This window comes from Notolepis coatsorum (assembly GCF_963971535.1).
Source record: "Notolepis coatsorum genome assembly, chromosome: 15".
NCBI classification, from domain to species: Eukaryota; Metazoa; Chordata; class Actinopteri; order Aulopiformes; family Paralepididae; genus Notolepis; species Notolepis coatsorum.
In genome coordinates, this window is record NC_140179.1 from 27,079,018 (window position 1) to 27,106,208 (window position 27,191).

Genomic DNA, 27,191 nt, shown 5'->3' on the forward strand with positions numbered 1-27,191 from the left:
TATTATTATTATTATTATTATTTTTTTAATCTTTTACTGTGAATAACACCATGGTAAAATTGACCAGACCTGAAAAATCTAAGCAAATGAAGAAAGGGAAGATGATTAAACAGAAGGTTTTGTAGATACAGTACCGAATTCTGCCATCCGGACACATGCAATTTGAAATATGATTATAGAATATAAAATATCAGGCCTAAAATGGTTATGCGATTAAAATACGATTAATTAATTACAAATCCTGTAATTAATTAGATCGATTTTTTTAATCGCCTGACAGCACTAGTAAAAATACTTAGTTACTTTCCACCACTGGTGTTAAATGTTAATTGCAGCAGTGTCTTTCTGTGTCAGTGATCAAAGCAGAACCTTTGTGCTATGGAGATGAAGGACACACTATCGTACTGTAGAATATCTTCCTGAGAGGTTTCCAGTCTGACCACTTTGGCATGGAGAAAGGGAGGCGGCTTATCTCCCTGGCTACTGTACGTCCGTCACCAGCTCTGGAAAAACGAGCTGAGGACCTGGGACTATACGCAATGAATGGAGTAAGGGCGTACAATCTAGAGCAATCGTCTGTTAATCCAGAGGCAAAACACTTAACCCATAACTGCTCCCGATGAGCAGGTCGGCACCTTGCATGGTCGCCTCCACCGTCGGTGTGCAAATGCGTGAGTGAATGGGTATAATGTGAGGAACAAATTGTAAATTATAAATGCAGACCATTTACATCCAGTCCAGTTTTCGTTAATGACGTGCCGTTGAGTTTTGAAGTGAGGACATGGCCTCCTAGTCATTTCCACTGATGATTTTCCTCTTGGCCTTATCCCAACCTCTTCCTACCTCTCTGAAGCTCCTGGGCGTGTCCAGGATCATCACCCACCAGGGCTACAACACGGGGACCAAGGTGAACGACGTGGCCCTACTGAAGCTCCAGGCGCCCCTCGCGTTCAACCAGTTCGTCAGGCCCATCGACATCTGGACCGGCCCGCTGGACACGTACAGTAGATGCACCGTGACCGGCTGGGGATCCACCAGAGAGAGTGAGTGACTGTGTGGTTCTCTACACGGTGGGCCATTGGATTATCGACGAAACCTTACTTGGTTCCAAGAAGAGGGTCTTGTGTATTATTGGGTTTAATAGGACTGTAGAATCTATAGAGAGAATCTATAGTATATGAGTGACGCCACTGTTATCTCAAAGAGCACCTACGAGTGTGGCTGCAATTAGAAACTGGCCCCCGGTAAATGTCAAATCCTCGTGAACTATTGCTTAAATATCTTCTGAGATGGGGATCCCTGAGACGGGATCCTATCAAGCGCGTGTTCGCAGCCTAATGCGTGTCGATGTGCCCACAATGGTGGAATGAACTGCCCACCCCAGTTAGGACAGCCGAAACCCATCCAATCTTTCGCCGGTCGACTAAAGACGCACTTCTTCAACCATTATCTGAAAAGAAAAATAATAATAATAAATACATATAATGAAAAAATTATTTTAAAGAGAATCTAACACTAACTAACCTTACTGTCATGCACTTGTCCTAACCTACTGTAACATGCAACACTTTGATGAACATTGTTACTCGGCTGATAGAGTTGTACCCTTCCTGATGACTTGTCCTACAGAACTTGTAAGTCGCTTTGGATAAAAGCGTCAGCTAAATGACTAAATGTAAATATGTGGGGGTTCTTGACGTGAAAAAGGTTGAGAACTACTGGCCCAGCAGTGGTTCTGAAATGTGTTCCTATCAAGGACCCCCGGTGCTAACGTGTTATCTGAGAAGATATCTATTGTATTTGTCGGATATGATTTTGAGCTCCCAGGTGTGAATGTGTGTCACGGTGAGTGTGAAGTCACGTTGTTGAAGAAGAAGAAGCAAGCATGCTCGGAGACCCTTCCACGGCTGAAAAAAGAAAACATAGATATGATAAATTACTTTCACTTTCTTTAAAATGTTTCATTCCTATTTCATAATCGGCCACGTCATGAAAAAGTCTTATTTCTGATGAATGGGTTCTGCGTCGATAGGTTTAGCAGAACCCAATGGTCTGGCCCCTCAGTACCTAGCTGAACTCCTCCATCTTTGTACCCCTGCTAGAGCACGGAGGTCAGCAAATAAATTACTCTTGGATGTCCCGAGGTCGAGGCTAAAGACTAAAGGCGATCGAGCTTTTGCTGTGGCTGCCCCTAAACTATGGAACAGTCTTCCACTGCCAATTAGGTCTGCCCAGACCCTACAGAGTTTTAAAACACAGCTGAAGACTCACCGGTTTTTATTGGCGTTCTGAGGCTTGGTGAGCCACACATCCCTGGTCGTGTCGTGATTGTTTAAAAACATTTATTGTAGTTTTTATGACTTTGTGTGTATACTGTATTTTGTATTTCTGTTTTTATATTGTACAGCACTTTGGTACAACTTCGGTTGATTTTAGATGTGCTATATAAATAAAGTAAATTCAAATCTAGACTAAAAAAATCTATTTTTGATAGGTACAGAAGGGAAGAAGAGCTTTAATTGCATATTAATAAAAAATAATACGTATGATACTGTATTGTACGTTATATCATATTACATTATATAATCATATTATAATTAATTTGTATATTATATTGAACTATATTTGCAGTATATACTATTATATTATGGTATTATATTGTATAATCATGTACTATATATTTCATATCACATTATATATGTGGTGTATACACTATTATGTACTATATACTATTATATACTGCAGGTATACTGTAATGTGTACTATATGTATGTAGTACTATGTATAAAAGAAAAAAACGAAGCGTAAGTCTTCAGGGGTAGGGCCCAACAAGCCAGTGCTTCTCCCTAGCCCTTTTCGGACAATTGGACAATGCTGCAATAGCAGCTGGTAAAACTTTGGCGATTTATGGAATGACCGTTGTTATGTGTCCAAAGCCTGAAATAAAAAATAACTGAACCGAACTGAAAGTTGACCTTGACACAGAGTGTGAACTGACGGAGCTCCTCCTCCTCTCAGATGGTCCCAGGGTGCACCTGCTCCAGGAGGTGAACGTGACCTGCCTGCCCTCGGAGACGTGCAACCAGTTCTACCGAGGGAGGGTTCAGCCCTCCATGTTCTGCGCTGGAGAGCATGGCGGAGGAGTGGATGCCTGCCAGGTAATGGTGCCGCGCCAGAAGGCTTCCATGCAAACAAAAAAGTATACTTTAAGTATATTTTTCTGAAGGTATCCTGTACTGACTGTATACTAATGTTAAAGGAACATGTCAACATTATGGGAAATGCACTTCCTGTCTTCTCCAGTGTTGGACAAAGTAAAAGGGGTCTTGGTTTTCACAAGAGTGGATTACCTGTGCCTAGCAACTTTCAAACAACTTTCAGGTTTCATGGAGTATTTCAAATCCCTTTTCAATATCAATGGCGGTGTGAATGGTGTTTAGTAATATACATGTAGGCTGCGATCAGCCGAAACACACACCGTATACACTTCTAAAAACAAATTTAAAGGAACCCGTCAACATTATGGCGAATGCGCTTACCGTCTTCTCCAGAGTCACACAGGATGGGTACTAGGGCTGGGCGATATGGCCAAAAATGATATTGTGATAACTATATCGATAACAATATCATCACGCAATATCGATAATTGATATTGTTATAAGTATTAAAATAAATAATTATTTAATTTTTTTAAACGGATGTATGTTTATTTTGCAGCAATTCTTTGTCGTTGCCGCCATCTTTAGTGTTACATCCCCTCGTACACTCCAGTTCTCAGCCTGCAGCTGTTTTGAAAGCGAAAGTAAACGGGCTTCTCTGCTGGCTGTGGCTCCAGGGGAGTTGAATAGTTCTGGCTCTGCTAGTTTATTTTCTATCTTTTGGCGCTTTTTTGGTGGACAAACCACCGCACATGTGACTCGTGACTCGTGACTGGAGACTAGCTCTGCTAGCACACAAATACTGTGTACAGATGTGTTTTTTTTTTTTTTTTTACTTTATTGCTAACCGCAATACAATGACAGTACAGTACAGACAAAAAAATAAAATAAAGTAAACATTTACAAATAACTAACCTTGAGATTGGGTCCCTCTTCCAAAACATTCCCGCACAAATATACCTACACATTTCCCTCTCTGTATATACTTACCCATAATACACACATGTACATTTCCCTCCATCCTGTCTCAAAGCAGTGTGTCCCAAGCCTACCCAAGATAGCTAGTAATTGACCTCCATCTCCTCTCAAAGAGAGGCATCTTCAGCTGTAGCTGGGCTGTCATGTGTTCCATCATATGTACATGTTTAACTTTCTGTCAGCAGTCGTAGGGGGCTCAGGTTTCATCCAGTTAATAGTAATCATTTCTTTTGCAATCATCAATAAGATATGTAGTATATAGTACTGCTCTGTGTCCAACACTCGCTTCCAATCCCCCTGTGGCAGTTAGAACACATGGCCTCCCAATCCTCATCCTCCACAGATGTGTACAGACGGTTTCAAACTGTATTTTATGCAAACAAAAGAAATTGACAAGAGAAAAATAAATCTCAATTTGGTCAGTATTGTCATTTGGACAAGCAAAGCCATTACTTTAAAGGGGAACTATCTTATAAATGGACTTTTTGAGTGTTTAGCATTGTTTCCTAGCTATGTGAACTTATATTAATATGATCTATGTCTCAAAATTCTCATATTGGCGCATTCTTCCAATTCTCCTCTCACAATATTCACCCTCACTGAACTGAGTCATTTGAAAATGTGCCTATATGTGATGTCATAAAGACACCGCTGCATGTTAATGTTCAGGCGAACACGACGCTGCGCAGTGGTTTAGGAGCCCAGGCTCAAAACAGCTCGAGATCTTGAGGTAGAAAAATGCTGTTTTTGAGGACTTTATTAGAAATACAAAACAATGAATAAAAAAAATATACATATTACAGAGGTGTTCCATAGACTCACAGGAATTGTGTAAAAGTGCCCAAATAGTGAAAGAAATTGTAAAATAGTTCCCCTTTAAGTTGCAGGCAAGAAAGACTGTCCACTGTCTCTGGGTTAAAAAAAAAAAAAAAAAAAAAAATCCCCCCCGATATATATATTTTTTCGATATCGATTTATTAAAATATATCGCGATAATTATCGTTATTTTTATATCGCCCAGCCCTAATGGATACCAATTTCCTCTCTGTGCGTTCAGTAGAAAGCTATCCAGCTGCAACCTAGCTTAGCGCAAATGAATGGATAGTGGATACGGACCACTAGCCTAGCTTAAAACTCCGGGAGAGGTGTGTTTGGCAAACAGCTAGGCTAGCTGGTCCGTATCTTGTGATTTCCACTCGTGATGACGGCTGGTCAAAATAAAGGAAATCCCCTTCTTCCCGAGCATAGAACCAGAAGGGTTCACTTGTCGTACGTCAGGGCTCACTAAAGCAGTGTTTCTCAAAGTGTGGGGCGCGCCCCCCGGGGGGGGGGGGGGGGGGGGGGGGGGGGGCGCAGAGGCATGACAGGGGGGGCCTTGAGATTTTATATATTTTTTTTTGGATTATAGAAAATGATCACTAAAGTGCTATCTGTTGCAGCTGCACTGTTCTCCATGAAAATACCATATTTGGATAAGTTTGACCATTTCTCAAAATCTGAAAATCATTATTTAATAAAACACAGAAAAGGATTACCAAGTTACTCTGGATAAATAACTTTACAGACAACATTGAGACAAAGCTTCCTGACACATCTCCATCCAAACTCTAGGAAGAACTCATTGAAATCTCATCTGATACCACCTGGAGAGCTAGTTTCAGAGTGTGGTGCTGAGTGTCGAGAATGCAGCTGTGACCGTGTCCCCGACCGCCAAGAACCTTGGTGTTGTCCTTGACGACCAGTTGAACTTCTCTGCTCACATCGCAGTGACAACCAGAACCTGCAGATTCCTCCTGAGCAACGTCAGAAGGATACGCCCCTTCCTGACAAAAGAAGCCACCCAACTCCTCGTCCAATCAACAGTCATCTCCCGCCTCGACTACTGCAACGCACTGCTAGCTGGCCTCCCGGCCACTGCCACCAAGCCTCTTCAACTCATTCAAAACGCAGCGGCCCGCCTGATATCAAACCTACCGAAGTCGGCCCATGTCACCCCACTTCTTAGGGACCTGCACTGGCTCCCCATTGCTGCACGTATCCGCTTCAAGGCCCTCGACCTAGCATACCGTGCAGCAAAGGGAACCGCTCCCGCCTACCTCCGGTCAATGGTCTCTAACTACACACCCTCAAGACCCCTACGCTCTGCATCTTCTGGCCGCCTCAGACCTACTCCTATCCAAGCTCCCGGAGGGTCATCAAAGAGAAGCCGCCTATTCTCAGTCCTTGCCCCACAATGGTGGAATTAACTACCCATCCCAGTTAGGACAGCCGAATCCCGTCCAATCTTTCGCCGTCGACTAAAGACTCACTTCTTCAACCACTATCTGAAATGATTAAAAAAAAATAAAAAAAATCTAACCCTGACTAACCTTACCTGCACTTGTCCTAATAAACTAACCTACACTGTAACATGCAACACTTGATGAACATTGTTACTCAGCTGATAGAGTTGCACCCTTCTTGCTGTCTTGTCGTACAGAACTTGTATGTCGCTTTGGATAAAAGCGTCAGCTAAATGACTAAATGTAAATGTAAATGAGTACCAAGTATCTCATGATGCAGCAGTTAAGGTGTTGCCAAGTGGCCAAGTTGAGCCTTGAGGATGACATGCGTGTTGCCTTGTCAAAGACTGACAGCAATAAAGACTGTTTGCTTATTTCCTATGTTCGCTTTGTAAATTCCCAGTCACTGAGTGAAGATCTGCTGTTTTGCAAATATGTCAAAAACAGAGCGACAGCTGATGAGCTCTTCAAAATTATTGACAGTTACCTGACAGAACATGGACTGAAATGGGAGAACTGTGTGGGCTTTTGCTCTGACGGTGCGCAGGCCATGGCAGGGAAAAGGAGGGGGCAACAGGCGCTCATCAAGGGGGTCTCGCCAAACGCGCAATGGACGCACTGTAAATTCACAGAGAGGCGCCAGCGTCAAGACAGCTTAGCCCTGAGCTGAATGAGGTTTTGACGGAAGTTATAAACGTGGTACATTTCATCAAAACCCGAGCCCTGAAAGCGCGCCTATTCTCTGCGCTGTGTGAGGAGATGGGAGCTGACCATTCTGCAGTGCTGTTTCACAGCGAGGCAAGGTGGCTCTCGCGAGGGAAGATGTTGTCAATTTGAAAGGTCACGATATTGGTGTTATTTCAATAAATTTAAACATGGCCCATTTCATGACTATTTTGTTGTGGCGAGGGGGAGGGGGGGGGCCCAAAATATTTTGGTCCGCCAAAGGGGGGCCTGACAGAAAAAGTTTGAGAAGCACTGCACTAAAGGGAAGGAGGGGGGGGGGGGGGGGGGGGGGGGGCGGGGGTTGTTGCTGCACTTATAATCTAAGACAGAGGTAGACTGCTGAAAACGAAACATGTTCTACTAAACGGTAGCTGCTGGCGTTCATGTTATTCTTCATCATGTCCTTGTTGTCCTTGTCGTCCCCGTCCCTCCAGGGGGACTCCGGGGGCCCGCTGTCCTGTTTCCTGGGGGGCAGCTTTAAGCTCGCCGGGGTGGTGAGCTGGGGAGTGGGCTGCGGCAGGGCCAGGAAGCCCGGGGTCTACACCAAGGTCGGGGTCCACATGCACTGGATCTCTACCATCATGATGAGTAAGCAACTCAGCGGATGAATGACAAATAACACTATGTAACAAACCATCAAATACGCTCACAGCACAGAGCACACACATCCACATGTACACACTCACTTTAAATAAACAACTCACTAGGCGGCTAGGTGGTGCAGTGAACAAGGCACTCACCACCAATGCTGGAGACGCTGGGTTCGAGCCCAGCTCTCCACATTGTTTTCAGTTTGGCTGGTCGTCCGTACTAATACAATGGACCTATCTCAAACCCTGCCCTCTTTTCTTGATCCTCCAATCACAACTGTCGCTTGCCTCGGACAAACAAAGTCCGAGGATCAAGAAAAGAGGGCAGGGTTTGAGATAGGTCTATTGGCAGTATTAGGGGGAGGGAAAACTGATGGGTGGGGATCAGGCGTTGTGGACAGCGACTCCTACAGGTCGGTTGGTGCGCCTGCGCAGTAGAATCAAGAAGCGATGGGGGCGGCGCCCCTCCAAAGCGCAGACCCCTGACGCTGAAAGATCGCGCTGCGCAGGTGAAAAGATGCGACGGCTGCTACCTCGAGTATCGGAGGGGACTTGTGCTATGTATGGCTTCGTCCACATTGTAGCCGGCTTGTGGGAGGCAAGAAACAGCGTTCGAGACAGGGGAGGGTTGAATTGGATGATACGAAATTGGGATGGGAGAAAAATAGAAAATGGGAGAAAAAGTGGATCAAAAAAATAAATAAACAACTCACTGTAGCACCCACTTTACTCACTTTAGACACTTTAACACACTTTATATTTATTGGTAAAGAGATTTGCACTACAATCCATACCTCATTGCACCTTACCCTAAGTTGCACCTCATCCCATTTCTGCATTGTACTGTATATTGTATTGTAACTCAGTTACACATTTTTTCTACTCTGTATTGTATATGGTATATATGTATATTGATGAACACTTTTGTTTACACTTTGTTTACGTAATTTTGACTTTCTATTTTATACTTTATCTTTATTTATCTAGCACACTCTCGGGAGCAAAACCGAAAAAAAGCATTTCATATAAAAGTATTCTGTATTTTTGTATGACAACTAATAAAGAAACTTGAAACTTGAACTTTAACTACAGCGGTTTACACGTGTCGAATCAATGCAGCGTTTATCGTGCCAGGTGGTAACGTGGTGGGGTGGTATCTCCCGGGCCTTTCTGTGTGGAGTTTGCATGTTCAAACTCTTTTCTTCATTACACAATCATAAATATCATTCCATGGACAAAAGGAGCAGGAAGAAGAATAAATCTTATAGTTGCCCCTTATTCCTAAACTAAACAAGTATTTACTTAATGGTCGGCATACAACCTAATTTACACAAATAATAATTTATACCATTATACAAATGAAACAATAATAATAATAATAAAGAATAAAAAAAAAAAAAAAAAAAAAAAGATCTCACTATTCAGATCACATTTGATTTTCATACTGACTAACAGGCCATGTGAGCGGATCGGAGCGTGAGCGGCGCGGGGCGCGGAGGGGGCGGTTTTGACGTGAGCGAGGAGTGGGTTTTAAAATGAGTCGGCGCGACGTCCGGAGCGAGAGTTCTCCTCCGCTCCAATCCACTCCAGGCCGCTCACAGTGGTTTAACACTGTTGATGTAATATATACATGCAGTACAATGCCAAAGCAACAGATGGCGATGTACAAACATGAAGGCCATTTTCAACCAATGAGAAGGGTTCAGGCTTCGTCACTGTAGAGACGCCCACCATAGATATCTATGACGCCCACACTCACTCCTGTTAGAAAAGGTATCGACGCCATTGTTGTTGACGTTAGCTTACATGCTAACGTTAATGGCAGCGACCATAGCATTGTGGCTCGGCTAGCCTATCATCGCTTAATAGAACTAGTGAATGGATAAACAACGTTATTTAACATTGCAGAATGGCTACAATTACAATGCGGCTCAATACAAACAATTGTTAAGGGGCCCAGGGGGTGTAGACTGTTGTAGTTTGAGCTCATTTACACCATGCTCCAAAAAAGAAAAAGAAAAACTGCCGAGCGATCTGGCGCGGGGAGCGCGGAGCGCTCTATTCAAGGTGAGTGGGGAGCGAGCGGAGAGCGACTTGGGGGCGGGGTCAAAATGAGCAATTAGCGGAGCGGACCAAGCTTTAAAGAGCGAAGAGCGGATTTCTCGGCCGCGCCGATCCGCTCACGTGGCCTGCTGACTAAATATATTTTTTTTATAAAAAAATTTGAATTGATAAACACTTACATCCCTTAAGCTCGTTATGGAGAGAATTCCACAACTTAACCAAGTTCTGTTAATTAGGGGTGACGCTCGGCATCACTCATGCACTCCCTCGCGTACGTGCACGCGCACTGAATAAATTCCACAAATGTACCTTTAATACCAGTATTCGTCTGACCACACCCCTCGTTAGCTTACCTTCATAAGCAGGTGTGTGGTCACCTGCTCTCCTCCTTCCCAAGCTTTCACCACAAGGTGAGGTCAAGGGCTGCAGCGGCGTCGGATGCCGAGCGTCACCCCTAATTAACAGAACTTGGTTATAGTCATAACCTAACGTTCTGTATCATTAGGGGATCCGCTCGGCATCACTCATGCACATAGGGAGGCCGAGCGGAGCCACCGGCCGACAAATACACCCAGCTGAAAGCCCCCCACGACCATCAGAACAGGGAGGGCCGAGCCCCCCCGACCCCCCCTAATGGAGGGCACCCCCCCTATTAGAGGTTTCCCGGGAGGGCGATGGACCCGACCGTGCGAAGAGGCACTCAAGCAACTCAACGCACAGGGTGAGCAGCCGTGGCCTGACCCCACGACTACACACACGCACAACCCGCATGCCACCCGGGAACGAACGGAGGGAACAACCTCGTTACTGCCCCCAGAAACACGGGGTCAAGGGAAAACCCAACCCCGTGGCAAGGCCGTAGCAGCGGAGCGCGAAGGAAGGCCCAGACCTACCAAAGGGACTGGACCCCCTGGAACGGGGGCCCAGAGAAGTCCATGATGCCAGCATCAAGACCCCACCAGGTGGGCACTTAGTGACCCCGCCCCCCACATCGCCAGCGTATTCGAACAAAGGCCCCTCAGCCGAGCGGGCCCTGTCCCCCCAATAGTACACCGCCTGGCACACTGACCCTGCAGAACAGGCAGTCAGCATGGCCGTAAGCACACAAAAAAGGTTAACCAACGGAAGCAGGCAGCGCACCGGGGAAAAACCAGGCAACAGGCTGTTAACCCGAGCCTGGAGACTGCGGACAAGACAGGCGCCAGAGGGGACAGCTGAACACAGCCGCCCCGGCGGAAGGGGCGCATGCTGGCGTTGTTGCATGACCAAGCCTCCATTTAAAAACCCCCACCCAGAGGGGTCGAGGCAGAGAAGGCTGACACGATTGGCAGACGTCATGAACGTGCAGGGGCACCCTCAACCGGTTAACCCGGGAGTTGACACTGCTCCAACACACCAGAGAACCAACCACCTAGTCGTTACCCTATGCGGTGGTTGGTCCCATAACCCCTCAGGAAAAAACTCAAACATACCTGCGGCACTGCCGCAGTACCCGTGTTCCAGTTTCCAACAGGGTTATCCCGGGCCTACGGGTCAACGGAAACATTACTTCGGACCGGGCCCGGTGATACGGGGAGCACAGGGTCCCCCGAGGAGGTCAAAGACCACTCCAACAGGCCCCTCTTCGCCATGCGTAAGAGAAGAGCGCAAGAATGGAAAACCAGCCCCAACACCCCGTACTTGGTATTCCCAGGAGGTCACCCAACCAAGTACTAACCAAGACCAACCTGCGTGGCGGCCGAGATCCGCCGAGATCGGGCGTGTACAGGTTGGCACGGCCGTAAGCCATTACGACAGTGTAGAATACAATGCACCCAACAAGGGTTCCATAGTGCTTAACCCTGCGACACCCGGACCGACCTAGCATTTTTCCCCCTGACAAAAAGCCCAAGTCCCTCAGGGTACCAGAACAGCAGATCTGCATCCCCGGCGGACAACGGGTTTAACTGATCCGGACCAGCGTGACCAGAACCAGTCCCGTGCCCTAACCACGCCGACATGCCAACTCCAGGAGAAGGGGCAGATATGCGTGTTGATCTTAAACATAAAAAGAAGGCGCCACTCAGACGTTCGGTGCTAACCGCGCCCGGTGGCCCACCCCCAGGGCGTGAGACCCTTCTACATATGTCCAGATCCATTCCGTTATCATCCCCTGATATGAACGAGAACCCGTCGACAACCACACAGGTCATCGGAAGAGGAAAACCCCCATCCCAATTGCTTTCTAAAAACGCTGTTTTAACCCCAAGCAACCAAGGCGTGCCAGTCGGTTGCTTAATGTCCAGCAGAACATCCCGAGCTAGCACTATGTGTGCGTCGGGCATATCCACATCAATAATAGGCTATGTAGACCATCTTATTGAATCCCCAAGGCGCCCAGGGGAACGACAAGAGGGGCGGGATGCAACCAACTCCATGAATGAATGAATGAATGAATGAAAACTTTATTCAACAGATTGCAGAATGGGTACAATACAGTACGGCTCAATACACACAATTGTTAAGGGGATGCAGACCTGAGAAAGACGTTAGTCTTGTTTCCATCAGGGTCCCCCATTTCCAATTCATATAGATTCATCCAACTCTTTATAATAATAAAGAAGAAGCATCACCCGTATGAACCCAACTGCACAGCTGGGAGTAAAAAAACGTTTACATGTTTTTACATCCAGTCACTCCTTTAGTCAAAGAGTAAAGACCGAACTTTCCCAGAAGCCTTCCCACATGAGTCGTAGTTATGAAAAAGACATGTCAACTGTGAGTCATGTGACCAACTGACTCAAGTTTACACATAAATCAAGCGTAGCAGACCCGTAAGCCCTACGCTCTAACTCGACACCTTAACACTCTTTAACTCACGGAAGGCGTCGCCATAGCAACATTGCTATGACGGGGGGAAACCCTGTACACGGCTCCTGTTTGTAATAGGAGTCGGCAGGACAACCCTCCCCCCCCCCCCCCCCCCTCCCTGCCAAGATGTTCTAACGGCTCGGCCCTGACTGGCTCAGCAGAATGAGATAAAATCTCCTAAACCAACCAAGTGGGAAGGAGGGGTTTATTCAACACCCCCTCACAAAAAACCCTTCTTTCCCTACACACAATAACAACTGTAGCATTTTGAAACCTCCGGTAGAATGCTAATGTATAGCGTAAGCTAATACAATGCCCGCTACCCACAAAATGTGAACAGGATTTACAACAAAACAAGTTGTATGTGTGTGAATCCTACACCCGTTGTCTATGTCGTACATAGCAAACGCTGACCAAGAGTAACGGCTAGGCCGTGGAACGTGTGTGTACGAGTATTACTGCAACTAACACAACAGCGTTGTGGAACACATATACTTTGTTTAAGCAATGGAATACCACCAGTTTCTACCTGCATGTGGAGCGTCAGGCTAATAGAACCTCCTACGACTGAGTGTATGCTTGCAGACCTTGCTTAATCTCGTAACACAACATGACTCATCTCTCAACGTAATAGTGCAGATTCACATTTACGCAACCCCATCATATGATTTGTTGAAGAAACAGTTTGTTTGGCCAAAAACATAGTTCCCCTTATATCGGGGAACTTTTTATTTACATGGCACAAAACACAATCATAAGGGGCCGGGGAGGGTGTAGAGGAGAGGGGACACAGAGGGAAAAAGTCACTTTTAGCGGCGTTTGCCACCTCGCGCCGCTCGAGTCTTGCCACCCCGAGGAGCCCCGGAGGGATGGTAGTTAACTGTCTGCTGGTCTCGACGTTCCCTACCGTCTCCTCCGGTCGTGGATGGGTCGGCGGTAGCAGAAGCGCCGTCTCTTCTCCTGGCCTTCTTGGAGGGGCCAGCAGCGGCGGCGGAGGCAGTGGTAGGCACAGCGGAGGGAGCTCGACGTCGTGGAAGCCATCTGACTCCACCGGCAAGGACGGGAGGCGGAAAATGGGGTTGGAGAACGGATCTCTCCTCTGCCATCTCTCTGCACGTTGAGGTCATCAGCTGCAGGGCCTTCCCGAACAGTCCAGCATCGGAGAGGCTGGCCGTCAGAAGAGGGGTTCTCTTCTTCTCCGGCACTCGAGCCTGCTCCAGCCAAAGGTGGCGCTGGATCAGGGTGGCCAGGGCGCGCACTTTCCCAGAGGCTATGGCCAGCACCTGGGTAAGGTGCAGGACAGCTCCTGCCGCCTGGGTGATCTGATCGCATTTTACCTCGGTCAGATCCATGCCGCCCGTCATTATCCCCGATACAAATCTAGCCAGGTGGGCGATGTTAGAAGCCGCAGCCAGCGATTGTGTACCAGCGATAAATGACTGGTCACCCCAATATGCCAATCGCCTAGCCGATCTTCCATGGAGAACCGGCTTGCATAATGGTTCCCACACCACATCCGGACAGAGGAGAGCGGCCATCGGACTATCAAGCCGTGGCACGCCCTCTCTCATACCTTTGACCAACCCCGATACCCGTGTAATTGGTACATAGGCGGGGGCAAGTCCCATGATGTTAGAAACCGCCTGACCCTGACGAACATAGGCCCCCATTGAGGGGAAAAATGGGTAGACAACATCCACCCCTCTCACCGGGCGACGCTGCCAGAGATGACCTATGAGATCGTCAGGGACAGGAGCAGGCAATGGCAGCGGCACGCCGTTTGCAGCGGCGGCTACCGCCATGAGCTCGGGAAACAAAGCCTGCAGTTCCCCCTGCTGACCTTCCTCCACCGAACCCGCATCCCTCGCATGCATCAGGCTTCGACTCATTGAGGAGCCACAGTCTGATGTGGCTGATAGCAGGGCATCCTGCTGATGAGGCCGAGGTGGTTCCTCGACATCTTCGAACAAGGTGTCCCAAGGAGCCATTTCTCCCCCCTCCGGTGTTTCCTGGATAGGAGGGATACTCTCCTCCACAGGACCTTCAAACAAGAATCCGTCCGACTCTTCCATGAAGTCCTCAGTTTCCATCGGACATCCAGAGCCGGACGCATCCTCGCTGGTCTCCAGCAATTCCCCAAACCCAGGCCGTTCGCGCCTGCATGCCACCATCTTGCGACGTGAACGGGCAGACGTGAAAAGTTTGCGTCGCAAATCCTCCGGACCCAAAACAACCGACCGTTCAACAGCGGACGATTCCCTGGAACCAGAGGAACCAGAGTCGAGATCAGGCCATCGCCGGAGCGACGGCACCGATGCCTCGGCTCCTCGGAGAGGCAAACTACCCATCGGCTGCCTCCTGGGCTGGGTCGGCAACCACGAAAGTGGCAGCAGCCCCGCACCAAAACGCACGACGGAGGCGGGAATGGAGAACCGCTGGTGAAGAGTAGGTCTACTCTCCGAAGAAGACATTATGACTTAGCTTTTTCCTTTGAACAGATATGAGAGAAGAAAAAACGAAGCACAATGTAAACTCGTCACAACTCTTTTCAACTAACAACACGTCAAGTGGGGTACTACCGAGGCACTTCCTTGTGGTGAAAGCGAGAAGGAGAGCAGGTGACCACACACCTGCTTATGAAGGTAAGCTAACGAGGGGTGTGGTCAGACGAATAATGGTATTAAAGGTACATTTGTGGAATTTATTCAGTGCGCGTGCACGTACGCGAGGGAGTGCATGAGTGATGCCGAGCGGATCCCCTAATGATACAGAACTGAAGGACACATCTGTACGTGCAAACTGATGTTTAAAATTGTATTTTCTCCTACTAAACTCAATTTCTAAATGAAAAAGATTTTGTAGTTTTTCTGGCAGTGTATTATTTCTTGCCCTAAACACAATTAACATTGTTTGAAACGTAACCATGTCTTCAAGTTTAATTATTCTAGATTTAATAAATAATGTATTTATAATGGGGTATGTTCTCCCCCCTGTGCTCGCAAGGGTTTCCCCTCCAGAAAGAGAGATGAACCCAATGGAAAAACACCCGATCAGGAGGGAGTGTGCCAACTGCCAAGTGACGGGCCTGGATGTTCTCACTCATTAGATTCTGCTCGCATTGTGGCGCGATGTATATAATATAAAAATAATATAAATATAATAATAGGCCTAGACGGACCGTGTCCCGGAGTGAACGTCAGGCTCACATTGTGATCAGAATTCTAGGAAGTCGCGACACACACCGGTTACAATGAGCAGGTCAAGTGTGGACACAAAGAAATGCAATCTCACGTTAGATAATGTGATCCAATCTTTCCAAATTGCATTGAAATCACAACTGTAACTAAAGCCATTGTAATGTGTCTGCATGTGGTGGAATGTACTCCCTTTTTTGTAAATTGTGCTTTTAAAATTGCAGATGAAATGTCTATGAGGACCGGGGATGCTGGTCTTTTTTCTGGTAGGTTATATCACTGCAAATTATTTGTAAAACTATTTAAACTGTTATCACGCGAGTATGGTTCCTAACTTTCAAAGTGCAATTAAATGTATAATGTATTTAAAGGAGCACTTCACCAACAAACAATGCTGATTTTATTTTGCACATAATCTCACACACATCCAAAAAACTGTTCATATTCATTTTGTTTGACAATTATTGAGAGTAAATTAGTTTTAATATGGCCACCAGTCATGTCATAAGGGACATTGGATCCTTGCGTTGTGTTAATTACAGCACCGTGAAATGATGTAGATGAAAATAAAATAGCAATACCTTATCAGGACTGTTACTTTATCATTTAATTGAGCTGTAATTAACACAACTCAAGGATTAAATGTCCCTGATGACACCACTGGTGGCCACTAACTGTCAAACTAAATTAATGTGTAAAACTGAGATTTTGTTAAAATAACAGATCGAGGGCATTAAACTAATTATAAATCAATAATATTACAAACGGGGACAGTGGGCTCATACTGTAGGTATATTATGATTATCATCAGGGACAAAATAATTTATAGTATATTTATCTGGACCTACCCTGTCTATTGGGGCACCAAAAAACAATGCAGATTTATTTTGCACATAATCTCACACACAACAGTTTTACACGTATTAATGAATTAGTTTGACAGTTATTGAGAGTTTGAATATGGCCACCAGTGATGTCATCGGGGACATGTAATCCTTGTGTTGTGTTAATTACAGCTCAATTAAATGATAAGGTAACAGTCCTGATAAGGTATTGCTATTTTTTCATCTACATCATTTCACGGTGCTGTAATTAACACAACGCAAGGATCCAATGTTCCTTTTTTTTTATCCATTTTTTCTCCTATTTTTCTGTATTTTCTTCCCATCCCAATTTAGTCGTTATGCCAATATCCCCCCTCCCCTTCCTGGTCGTTGCGCGCATGTGCCCCCCACTGATCGGTCTAGGGAGCCCTGAAGTCTATCATGCTTCCTCCGATACATAGGAGACAGCCAGCAGCCTCTTTTCACCTGCCAGCGCGGACTCTCATTGGTGAAGTGTAACGCGTGGGAGGTCACCATTTCCCTCCCTCACTGTGCAGGCGCCCTGACCGCTGTTTACAACGACCAGATTACCACCCACCGGCTTCCCTCCCGCTGACCGCCAATTGTGTCAGTATGACGGCCGGAGGCACTACTGACAGCCGGATTCGATACCAGTGTCTCTTGCGGTGGTGGGCAGACGCATAGTCCGCTGCGCCACCCGGCCGCACTAGGATCCAATGTTCCTTATGACAAACTAATTTACTCTCAATAATTGTCAAAACTAAATGAATACCGGTCTATACCATAATAGACCGATATTGTACATTTGACCTTGCCCCTGATCATTGGCTATTGTCTTACTTGATAATCATTTTTCTATTTCATTACAGTATCAACAGAGACCGGTTGTGCTATAATCAAACACTACCAATAACATGTGTTTTGTCTCTCTCTCTCCCTCCCTCTCTCTCCCTCCCTCCCCCCCCCCCCCCCCCCCCAGAGGACAGTGAGAGCTGTGGTGAGGCGGAGACGCCCCCCACGTGGCTCAGCTCCGCCCTGGCACGGTTAAATGTGTCTCTGGGGCTCTCGGTGCGTGTGGGTGGTGTGTCTGAGGCCTGCCCCAACTCCTGGCCCTGGCAGGTCAGCCTGCAGGCCCAGAACAGACACTACTGCAGTGGCACCCTGATCCACAGCCGCTGGGTGCTGGCACGACGCGACTGCTACCCCAGGTGAGTCGTGAGTGGCCGTGATAATTATATCCGTCCGCCAGGAATAAGAGCGGGAGAGATAGATTTGCACTACATTCATACCTCATTTGCATCATACCTCATTTGCACCTTACCTTAAGCTAGTGTTAAATGCTGGCAAATCAAAGTTTATGCTCTTCTCAAATGGGAAGAGACTCCCAGCTGATCTTCCCACTTACTTACTGCTGGAGGGACTGACATTGAAAGGGTTGCTTCCTACAAATATCTAGGCATTACAGTGGACGAGAACCTTACGTTTAAATCTCACATAGACAAACTTGTGTTAAAGCTGAAGCTTAAACTCTGCTTCTTTATCAGAAACGGGTCCTGTTTTTCACTTAAAGTGAGAAGTCACCTAATCTCGACCACCTTCTTACCACTACTCGATTATGGTGACTTACTCTACATGTATGCACCTGATCAGTACCTTAGAAAGCTTGATACTGTGTACCATTCTGCCTTACGCTTTGTCACGGGATGTGGAAATCGAGTGCACCATTGTTGCACCCTATATACCATTGCAAGTTACCCATCTCTACAAATACGGCGATTTTCTCGATGGCTCTCTCTTGCACAAAGCTCTGCTTAAACTGGTTCCCTCGTACCTAAGTGTGCTTCTGTGCACGAAGCAATATAAGTATGCCCTTCGTTCTCAAGCTGCTCTAACACTGGAAGTTCCCCATATGAGAACTGAATTGGGGGAAAAAGGGCTTTTAAATATGCTGCTCCTTCATCCTGGAACAAGATACAGGAAGACCTAAAATTACCATGACTGGTCACCCTCGGAGAATTCAAAGCCATTTTAAAATCCTACGAACTCAGTTCCCTCGGACAGTGCAACTGTGTTTGATAATTTGCCTGTTTGATAACTTGCCTGAAATTGGAGCTTGCTGTAAATGTTTTATCTGTATTTTCTTTTATATGTTGAAACTTTCTGCCGCCTTGCTTGGCCAGATCTCTCTTGAAAAAGAGATTTTAATCTCAATGATGCTTATCTGGTTAAATAAAGGATTTGAATGATTGATTGATTGAAAGAAGACTGTAATGTACAGGGCAATGTCCTACTGGAATAGACTTCCACAATATTTAGTTTCAATTACCAGTAAAGTTGGATTCAGAGACTAAGAAAAGCTGTAATGCAGAAAGAGATTGATTTTGGTTAAGTCTAATCTGTGTCTGATGAATGAATTATTGTGTTGGGTTATGTATTAATTTGGAATGACTTTGTCTAATGGTTATAAGGAATATTAGTATATGGAATGTCGAGCTGTTTTTTAACAAGTTTTAGTTTTCTCTGAGATGTTTCCGTTTGTTTTATTGATATTTGTTGTTTTATTGATATTTGATTTGTTCTATGTTTGTATATTTGTTATTGTTCTATATTTGTTTGTCTGATTTTGATTAGTTTATTGTTCTATATTTGTTTGTATATTTTATTGGTGTTTTATTGATATTTGTTTTATTTTATGTTGTTTTATTGATTATTCTTGTTTGATTTTTATGTTTGTATCCAGACCCCAGGAAGAATAGTCGCTGCTGAGGCAGTGACTAATGGGGATCTGAAATAAAGAAATTCTCTTCTCCTCTCCTCTCCAGGGCTAATGGTGACACGGTGGTGCTTGGAGCCCATGACCTGAGGTTCATGACCTCTCAGAACATCCCTGTGGCGGAAGTGTTCAGCCTGCCGCAGGGCCGCAGCTCCCCCCCGACCTCCGACCTCTCCCTGCTCCGCCTCAGCGTGCCTGCCAGATTAGGTACGGAACCGGAACTCCTGCCAAGTCAAGCGTTTGGTTTAAATCCGTGGTTCAGAGATTTAGTTAACCTCATGTGATGTACTGTATGTGTGTATTTATATCTATCTTTGTGTGGCCCATCTGTCGCATAGCACCGCTTTCAGATCAAGACTTTGTAGCTACAGAGAGTCAACCTTTCAGGAAGAAGAACAGGTTTTCTGATTGGTAACCATGGCAATTGTGGGGTTTTAATTTAGGCTTTGCATGGAAGGTTTGTGTAGTTCTTTCTTGCAGCATGGCTGCCTGTAACATAGCAACCATTGTTTGTACATGACAATGGAAGGGACAACGATTTTCATACGAGGTGGTCCACAAATGTTCTTGAGGGTTTCCTGGAGTGGGCGGGGCCAGAGGCTGGCAACAATCTGGACGATTACACAGAGACTGTGATGTCATTTGTCAGCTTCTGTGAGGAGGCGTGTGTCCCCTCCCGCTCCAGGAAAGTCGACAACAACGACAAGCCCTGGTTTACAGCCCAGCTGCGACAGCTGATAATTTGGAAGGAGAAGGCCAGACGTAGTGGGGACAAGGCTAGTTTTAAGGAGGCCATGTACAGATTTGAGAGGGCAGTGAAGGAGGCGAAACAGCGCTTCTCGGGGAAACTGCAGCTGCAGTTCTCCGAGGGGAACTCCTCCTCAGTCTGGAAAGGCCTCAAAATCATCAGTAACTACAAGCCAAAATCCCCACAGACGTCTGACAACATTCTCCTTGCTAATGAGCTCAATTAATTCTACTGCATGTTTGCCCCCTTTCCTCACACCCCCAGACCACAATCACCCCCCCCCCCCCCCCCGGTCCCCAGTGGTAAGATCCCCCCTAACACCCCCCCCCCCCTTCCCCTTCCCCTCTCCCGCCACCCCTCCCCCCCTCTCCGTCACAGAAAGAGAGGTGAACCACCTGTTCAAGAGTCAAAACCCCCGGAAGGCAGCCGGTCCTGACTCTATTTCACCTGCCACCTTGAAGCACTGCGCCGACCAGCTGTCCCCAGTGTTTACTAACATTTTTAACACCTCACTGGAGCTGTGTCGGGTCCCAGCGTGTTTTAAGGCCTCGACCATCATCCCCGTCCCCAAGAAGGCCAAGGTCACAGGCCTTAATGACTACAGACCGGTCGCCCTGACGTCTGTGGTCATGAAGGTCTTTGAGCGCCTTGTCCTGGCCCACCTGAAGTCCACTACAGACCCTCTTCTAGACCCCCTGCAGTTTGCATACAGAGCCAACCATTCCACGGACGATGCTGTGAACATGGCTCTGCATTATGTCCTGGAACACCTGGACACTGCAGGGACCTACGCCAGGATTCTGTTGGTGGACTTCAGCTTGGCCTTCAACACCATCCTCCCGCACATCCTGGAGCATCAGATGTCCCTGCTGCAGGTGCCGGACTATACCTGCAGGTGGATTACGGACTTCCCGACTAACTGGTCACAGCGGGTGAAGTTGGGAATCAACATCTCCGATCTCCCAAGTCCATCAGTACTGGCTCCCCACAGGGCTGCGTTCTGTCCCCACTACTATTCTCCCTGTACACCAACAGCTGCGTTTCTCTGCACCCATCGCCATCGGTCAAACTCCTGAAGTTTGCGGACGATACCACCCTGGTGGGTCTCATATCCAGGGGGGACGAGTCCGCCTACAGGAGGGAGATCGAGAGGCTGCAGAGCTGGTGTAGCTGCAACAACCTGGACCTCAACGCCCAGAAAACAGTGGAGATGGTGGTGGACTTCAGGCGGAAGGCACCCCCCCCCACCCCAATCATTCTGGGAGGCACCCCGGTGGCCTCTGTGGAGTCCTGTCGCTTCCTCGGCATGACACTCTCCCGGGACCTGAAATGGGAGCTGAACACCATCGCTCTCAACAAAAAGGCCCGGAAGAGGATGTTCTTCCTACATCAGCTGAGGAAGTTCTAGCTGCCGAGGACTATGCTGGTCCAGTTTTACACCGCCATCATCCAGTCCATCCTCACCCTCTCCATCATCACCTGGTTCCCTGCAGCCACGGTCAGGGACAAGGCCAAGCTGCAGCGGGTGATGCGATCAGCGGAGAGGGTGATCGGCTTCCCCCTTCCCTCCCTCGAGTCCCTACATTCCATCAGGGCCTTGAGGAGGGCGAGGAAGATCATGGCAGACCCCGCCCACCCGGGTCACGGCCTCTTCATCATGATCCCCCACGGCAGGCGGCTACGGCTGCCCAAGACATTAAAGTCCCGCCATAGACTCAGTTTCTTCCCCTCAGCAGCTCGCCTGGTAAACGAGTCAGGTGTCCCCCTGCTCCCCCCCCCATACCACCCTCTATGGCGAGCTGCTAGGGCTGGACCTCTGGACTTGAACTGTGCTGCACTGTATCCATGTCCCCAACCACTGCACTTTACTGTCTTATTGTTGTCTCACTGTTCTGTCCTGTTTTGCACTTATTTATTTATTATTGTTTATTCCTATTTGTGAAAAAAATCATGCACTGTAATGTCGAATCACGTTCCATTTGTATATACAATATGGTGAATAAAGTAATCTGAATCTGAATAACAATCTAGTGGTCCGCATAAACAAGAAGTTTGGGAACCACTGACGTAGACGATCTCTAAATATGCATTCTATGCGTACTGTAAAAACTGAGCATCATCTGGTAATTTTTTAACTATGAGCTAATTCTATTTAACAAACTGTGTAAATGCAATTCATAAATGGTTCAAATTCATTGAATTCAGCTCTATTCGATTTCAAACGGCACATGGTCTCTTTATTATGTATAGGTTACTAATAATTATTTAATAAATATTAATTAACCCCAATCCCAGAGTATCTTAACTGTTCTAACAGCAATATATAATCAATTTCAGAAGCAGAATGCACACAATAAGTTATAATAATAATAATTTATTGAAAAGTTCTGGGTTTTTAAAGTCATATTTGGGGGCAATTGACCAATGGTAGGCTTTTTATTAAAACATTTTAATTGTACTTAGTTACAATACTTAAGTACTGTTTTTGGGGATTTGTACTTCACTCAAGTATTAGGTTTGTATACATGTACTTGTACTTTTACATAAAAAAACTAAAAACATACTTTTTACTCCTTACATTTAAAATGCACACCTACAAAGTACAAATCTCACCGGTCCAACCATTTTAATTAGTATATTTGTTTCTCTGGCCGAACTAACATTAACGGTATTAATCCTGCGGCCGCTCTTTATTTAAAAACAGCCAATCAAATCCCGATCAATGGAAAATGAACCCGCCCATACCCATGCTGATTGGTCCTTGTGCAAGACTAGAAAGCGGGGATCTTTGATTAAACACCTGCTATCAGAAGAATAGAAAATCAGAGTGACAAGCTACAGAAGATGGCCACAAACGATAGTACGAGTGATGAAGAGGACGAAACGGAACATTTCATTGCCCCGGAATAAGAAAAAGTAGAAAGTTAAACGTTTGGACTTTTACTCAAGTGTGTTTTTAGCCAGATACTCTGACTTTTAGAGTAGGATTTTGAGACGGGACACATACTTTCACTTAAGTATCATTTCTGGGTACTTTTTACACCCCTGGAACAATGGTTACAGGCAGCCATACTGGAAGAAGGAGAACTACAGCCATTACGTGCAAGGCCTGTATTGTGCTTTGACAGCCCCAGGATTTGGGTTGCTGGATGTAATCATTGGTGTCAACAACTACTGTTGAAATGCCCCTTGAGCAAGGCACCTGAAGCCGCCAACCACTCCAGTGGAGCTGCTCAATGGTCAAGAGTAGAAAAGCGGTTGTACTTGTTGTGGAATATTTTAAAGGAGCCAAGACGGTGAACTGTAGAAATTCAGATAGTAGTTTATTTTCTGTGGCCACAGAAAAGTATCCTCAGTTTACAATTGGAGACGAGTGAAACACGAGCGTCTGACCAGAAAAGTGAGAGCGAGCACTGGTCAGACTTACAATAAATACACAGTTTGACATGACGACAAAAGATGACAAATTAATAACATATGACAAGAAAGGAAAACAAAGATGAGATTATGGGTTTTGTCGTATCTGACAAGAAAATAACGAGATGTGATTTTCTTGGACATGTCATATCTAAGTCAAGCTGTCCTGACCCTTAAGTTGTTTTAAGACTCTTTTAACCTTAAGAAGAGTTGTTTTAAGACTGTCGCAATGTCGCATAGTGTCTTGACTAGTTAAACTAGTTAAAGCTTTGTACACATGCCCAGTAAGCTGTACAAATGATGTAATAGGATGACGCGTATAATATTTTCTATAACATACTCGGGTCACAGGTGTGACTGTTTCAACCGTGCAAAGTGCAAACCAGGGTATTGCTGAAAAAGAGCAGGTCGGTTTCATTTCATTTCAAACCTTTGGCTACAGATCCTTATGTAACCCAGGTTTCAGATTCATAACTATTTAGTTATAGGAACATAAATAGTTAATGCCATTGTGTAAGAACATAAATAGTTAATGTTATTGGGTCATATGTATATTCATGAGATTAGCAATGGTTGACCAAATCCTTGAATTGCCTCACTGCCCTTTTTAAATTACCTCATGACGCGAGATAGGTGTCACGACAGCCACGCCTTGCCTTACGGCAGGTGAGCCTTGCCATATGGCAGATGAGATTACAGATTGAAACGAGACTGACACAGCTGAATGCTGCTGGATACTGAAATGAACTAGCACCACGAAATAGTTATCAAACAGTCATAAAAGATTCCCCCAGTTACAAAACCGAAGAAGTTGTTGCAGTTAAAGAGCATACCATTTCCGGAAGCGGTTTTGGCCAGGTTTTTCTAGCACCCCATTCCACCCCCGGGGAAGAAGTTCCCAGGAGTCCCGGCCAACCACCATTCACCACGTGTGTGCCCACGAGTGTTGAGGCAGTGTGCCGGACAGACGCAAGATGGCGAGCCAACCCACTGAACCTCAGATCTAGATCAAGGCTATGCCGGCCTGATCTGATTACCCATGTTGCCTCAACACCTGTTGCCTCAACAGCCTGGTAGGATTGTGAAATTGCCTTCCTCATTCCCAGTGAGGAGGTGGATCAGGAATTAACGAACTAATTGAACTTGAGTCACAAGAACTTCCAAGGACCATCATATCCTTTTCTATGACACAAACTGATTGAACGAGAACACAAGGACTTCCAAGGGCTTTGACCCCGTTTCACCTTCTGTATTTTGATATTGTATTTTGTATTTGATTAATGCACCCAGTAAGATACTTGAACCACTGATATTTCTCCTATACGAAGGGAGAGTTAAAGGGTAAATGCACCCAGTAAGATACTTGAACCACTGCTATTTCTCCTATAAGAGGGAGAGTTAAAGGGTAAATGCACCCAGTAAGATACCTGAACTACTGATGTTATCCTGTAAAGAGGACGAGTTAAAGGGTCAATGTACCCTGTAAGATACTTGAATCTCACTGATAACATATTGATTATAGTTGAATCACTGCTGGTTCTCCTGTAAAGAAAGATGGTTTAAAGGGTCATTCCACCTGATAAGGTATTTGCATTCCTATAACCTTGAATATTTCTATTGGTACTTTGTTCGTATTACACCTGCAAAGGAAGAGTTTAAAGGGTCATTTCACCTAATAAGGTACTTGCATTCCCTGCACACTTAAAGGTTTAAATTAATATGTTTAAACACTTACCTATTGAAATGATAAACTGATATAGAGTTTAGTTTACTGAATGATAAACTATTATAGAGTTTACTGATCTGCAATTGCAGAAGAAAGATAATGAGTTACTCACAAAAAAGGGATACATCTAATGTCCAACCTTAAACCTAGCTTTTAGCTAGTGACAACCTCAGAGACGTCTGAACCAAACCTAATGTGTTGATCCAATCAACCTAGGACTTGATATCGAATTAACCTTCCTGAAAGAGGGAGTGGTTAGGAAAAGAACCAAAAAGGGATACTTCACTTTACGTTTGTATGTATTGTAATTGTCTAGCTAGCGCTGTTGTGAATAAACTACCGGTCACTGTTATGACCTTGTCTTTGGTCTACTACTCCGTTTTAACTGTGTATATTACTCCTCTCCTCACCTAGAACTGGTCCGTGGCGAACAGCTGTTACTGTTAGTGACACAAGTGCTACACTTACGACTAGCGAACGAATCCATGAAAAAAGAAAAAACAAGCTAAAAGAAAGAAACTCCGCAGAAGGTCGGGGATAAAAGATGTTCACGTGATGTCGTGAAGCATGTTTCTCTTGTAGTCTCTCTGACCTCTGACCTGTACCCAGGTGCTTCCGTTTCCCCGATCTGTGTTCCGGATGAAGACGTGGAGCTGGATGACAGCTGGTCTTGTGTCACGACAGGCTGGGGCTCCACCAGAGCAACAGGTACGTTTAGCTGCAGTGGTGGAGGAACTGCACACTGTTCCTTTACTTAAAGGACAATACCGTCTAATTTGGGCTCTTCCGGCGATTGCCCCTTGTATTTAAGATAAGATAAGATAAGATAATCCATACATAAAAATCCAAAATAAGATCAAATACGACTTTGACAGGTGGTCAAAACTTAAAAACTCAGTTCAGGCACGGGTATCAATAGTTAAGATGGATGTCCTACCTAGAATCAACTTCTTCTGTTCAATGCTACCGTTACCCCCTCCAGATGGTTACTGGAAAAAATTACACTCTACCGCATACAAATTTATTTGGAATAACAAACCACCACGTATAAAAAGATCCACCGCACAGAGAAACAAAGCCGATGGAGGTATGGCATTTCCAGATTTTTACAACTATTTTAAGGCGTACACTTTAAGACCACTGACAACCTGGTTTGATTCCCAAGCATCAGTATCCTGGAGAAATTTAGAAGTAAATATAGTAGCACCACATAGACTGCAGGACATAGTATACACAAAATTATCAATTAAGCAATGCGAATTGAAATTTGGCCCCATTATTACTCATGCGATCCGGATATGGCGTGAAACACAAAAAAAATATTCGAACCCACATAAATGGCAGTCATACTCCCCTATTCAATAACAATGCACTCCTGATTGGAAAACGACCTATAAGATACCCTAAATGGGAAAAGGAGGGCATACAGACATTAGGAGATGTTTTCAACAAACAGGGTTTTTGTAGATATGAAGAAATACATACAAAATGTAATCTCACCAGATCCAAATATTATTTTTACGCACAGTTATTGGACTAGGTATGTTTGAAGGCTCATGGAGTCCCATTAAGGATACCAATTGAACACCACAGATACCACATTCTTCTATGAAAGAGAGACATCGAGAGGTTTTGTATCAGATTTTTATCATCAATTACTAACGTCCTCGTATGAAATCCTCCCCCTAGACTCAGTCTGGAGGAGGGATATACCAGACCTGGAAATAAATTTTGATTGGCAAGAAGCCTGGGCAAACCTTCGACTTGCGTCACGTAACCCGGACCATCAACAAATCAATCTTAACTATATTCATAGGACATACCTGACTCCTATAAGATT

At 45.6% G+C, this 27,191-nt stretch overlaps 1 protein-coding gene across 1 annotated transcript in view; it reads left to right on the forward strand.

The window, feature by feature from the left end:
* Positions 1–27,191, forward strand: part of ovch1 (ovochymase 1) — a gene marked incomplete at its 3' end in the record, with an annotated part of 75,410 nt that overhangs the window by 43,313 nt on the left and 4,906 nt on the right. The window contains exons 4-10 of the mRNA XM_084330939.1: positions 854–1,043; positions 3,019–3,158; positions 7,579–7,732; positions 16,067–16,108; positions 17,667–17,895; positions 19,510–19,667; positions 25,961–26,059. Coding sequence (XP_084187065.1) covers positions 854–1,043; positions 3,019–3,158; positions 7,579–7,732; positions 16,067–16,108; positions 17,667–17,895; positions 19,510–19,667; positions 25,961–26,059 — 1,012 coding nt within the window. The remainder of the gene's footprint in view (positions 1–853; positions 1,044–3,018; positions 3,159–7,578; positions 7,733–16,066; positions 16,109–17,666; positions 17,896–19,509; positions 19,668–25,960; positions 26,060–27,191) is intronic.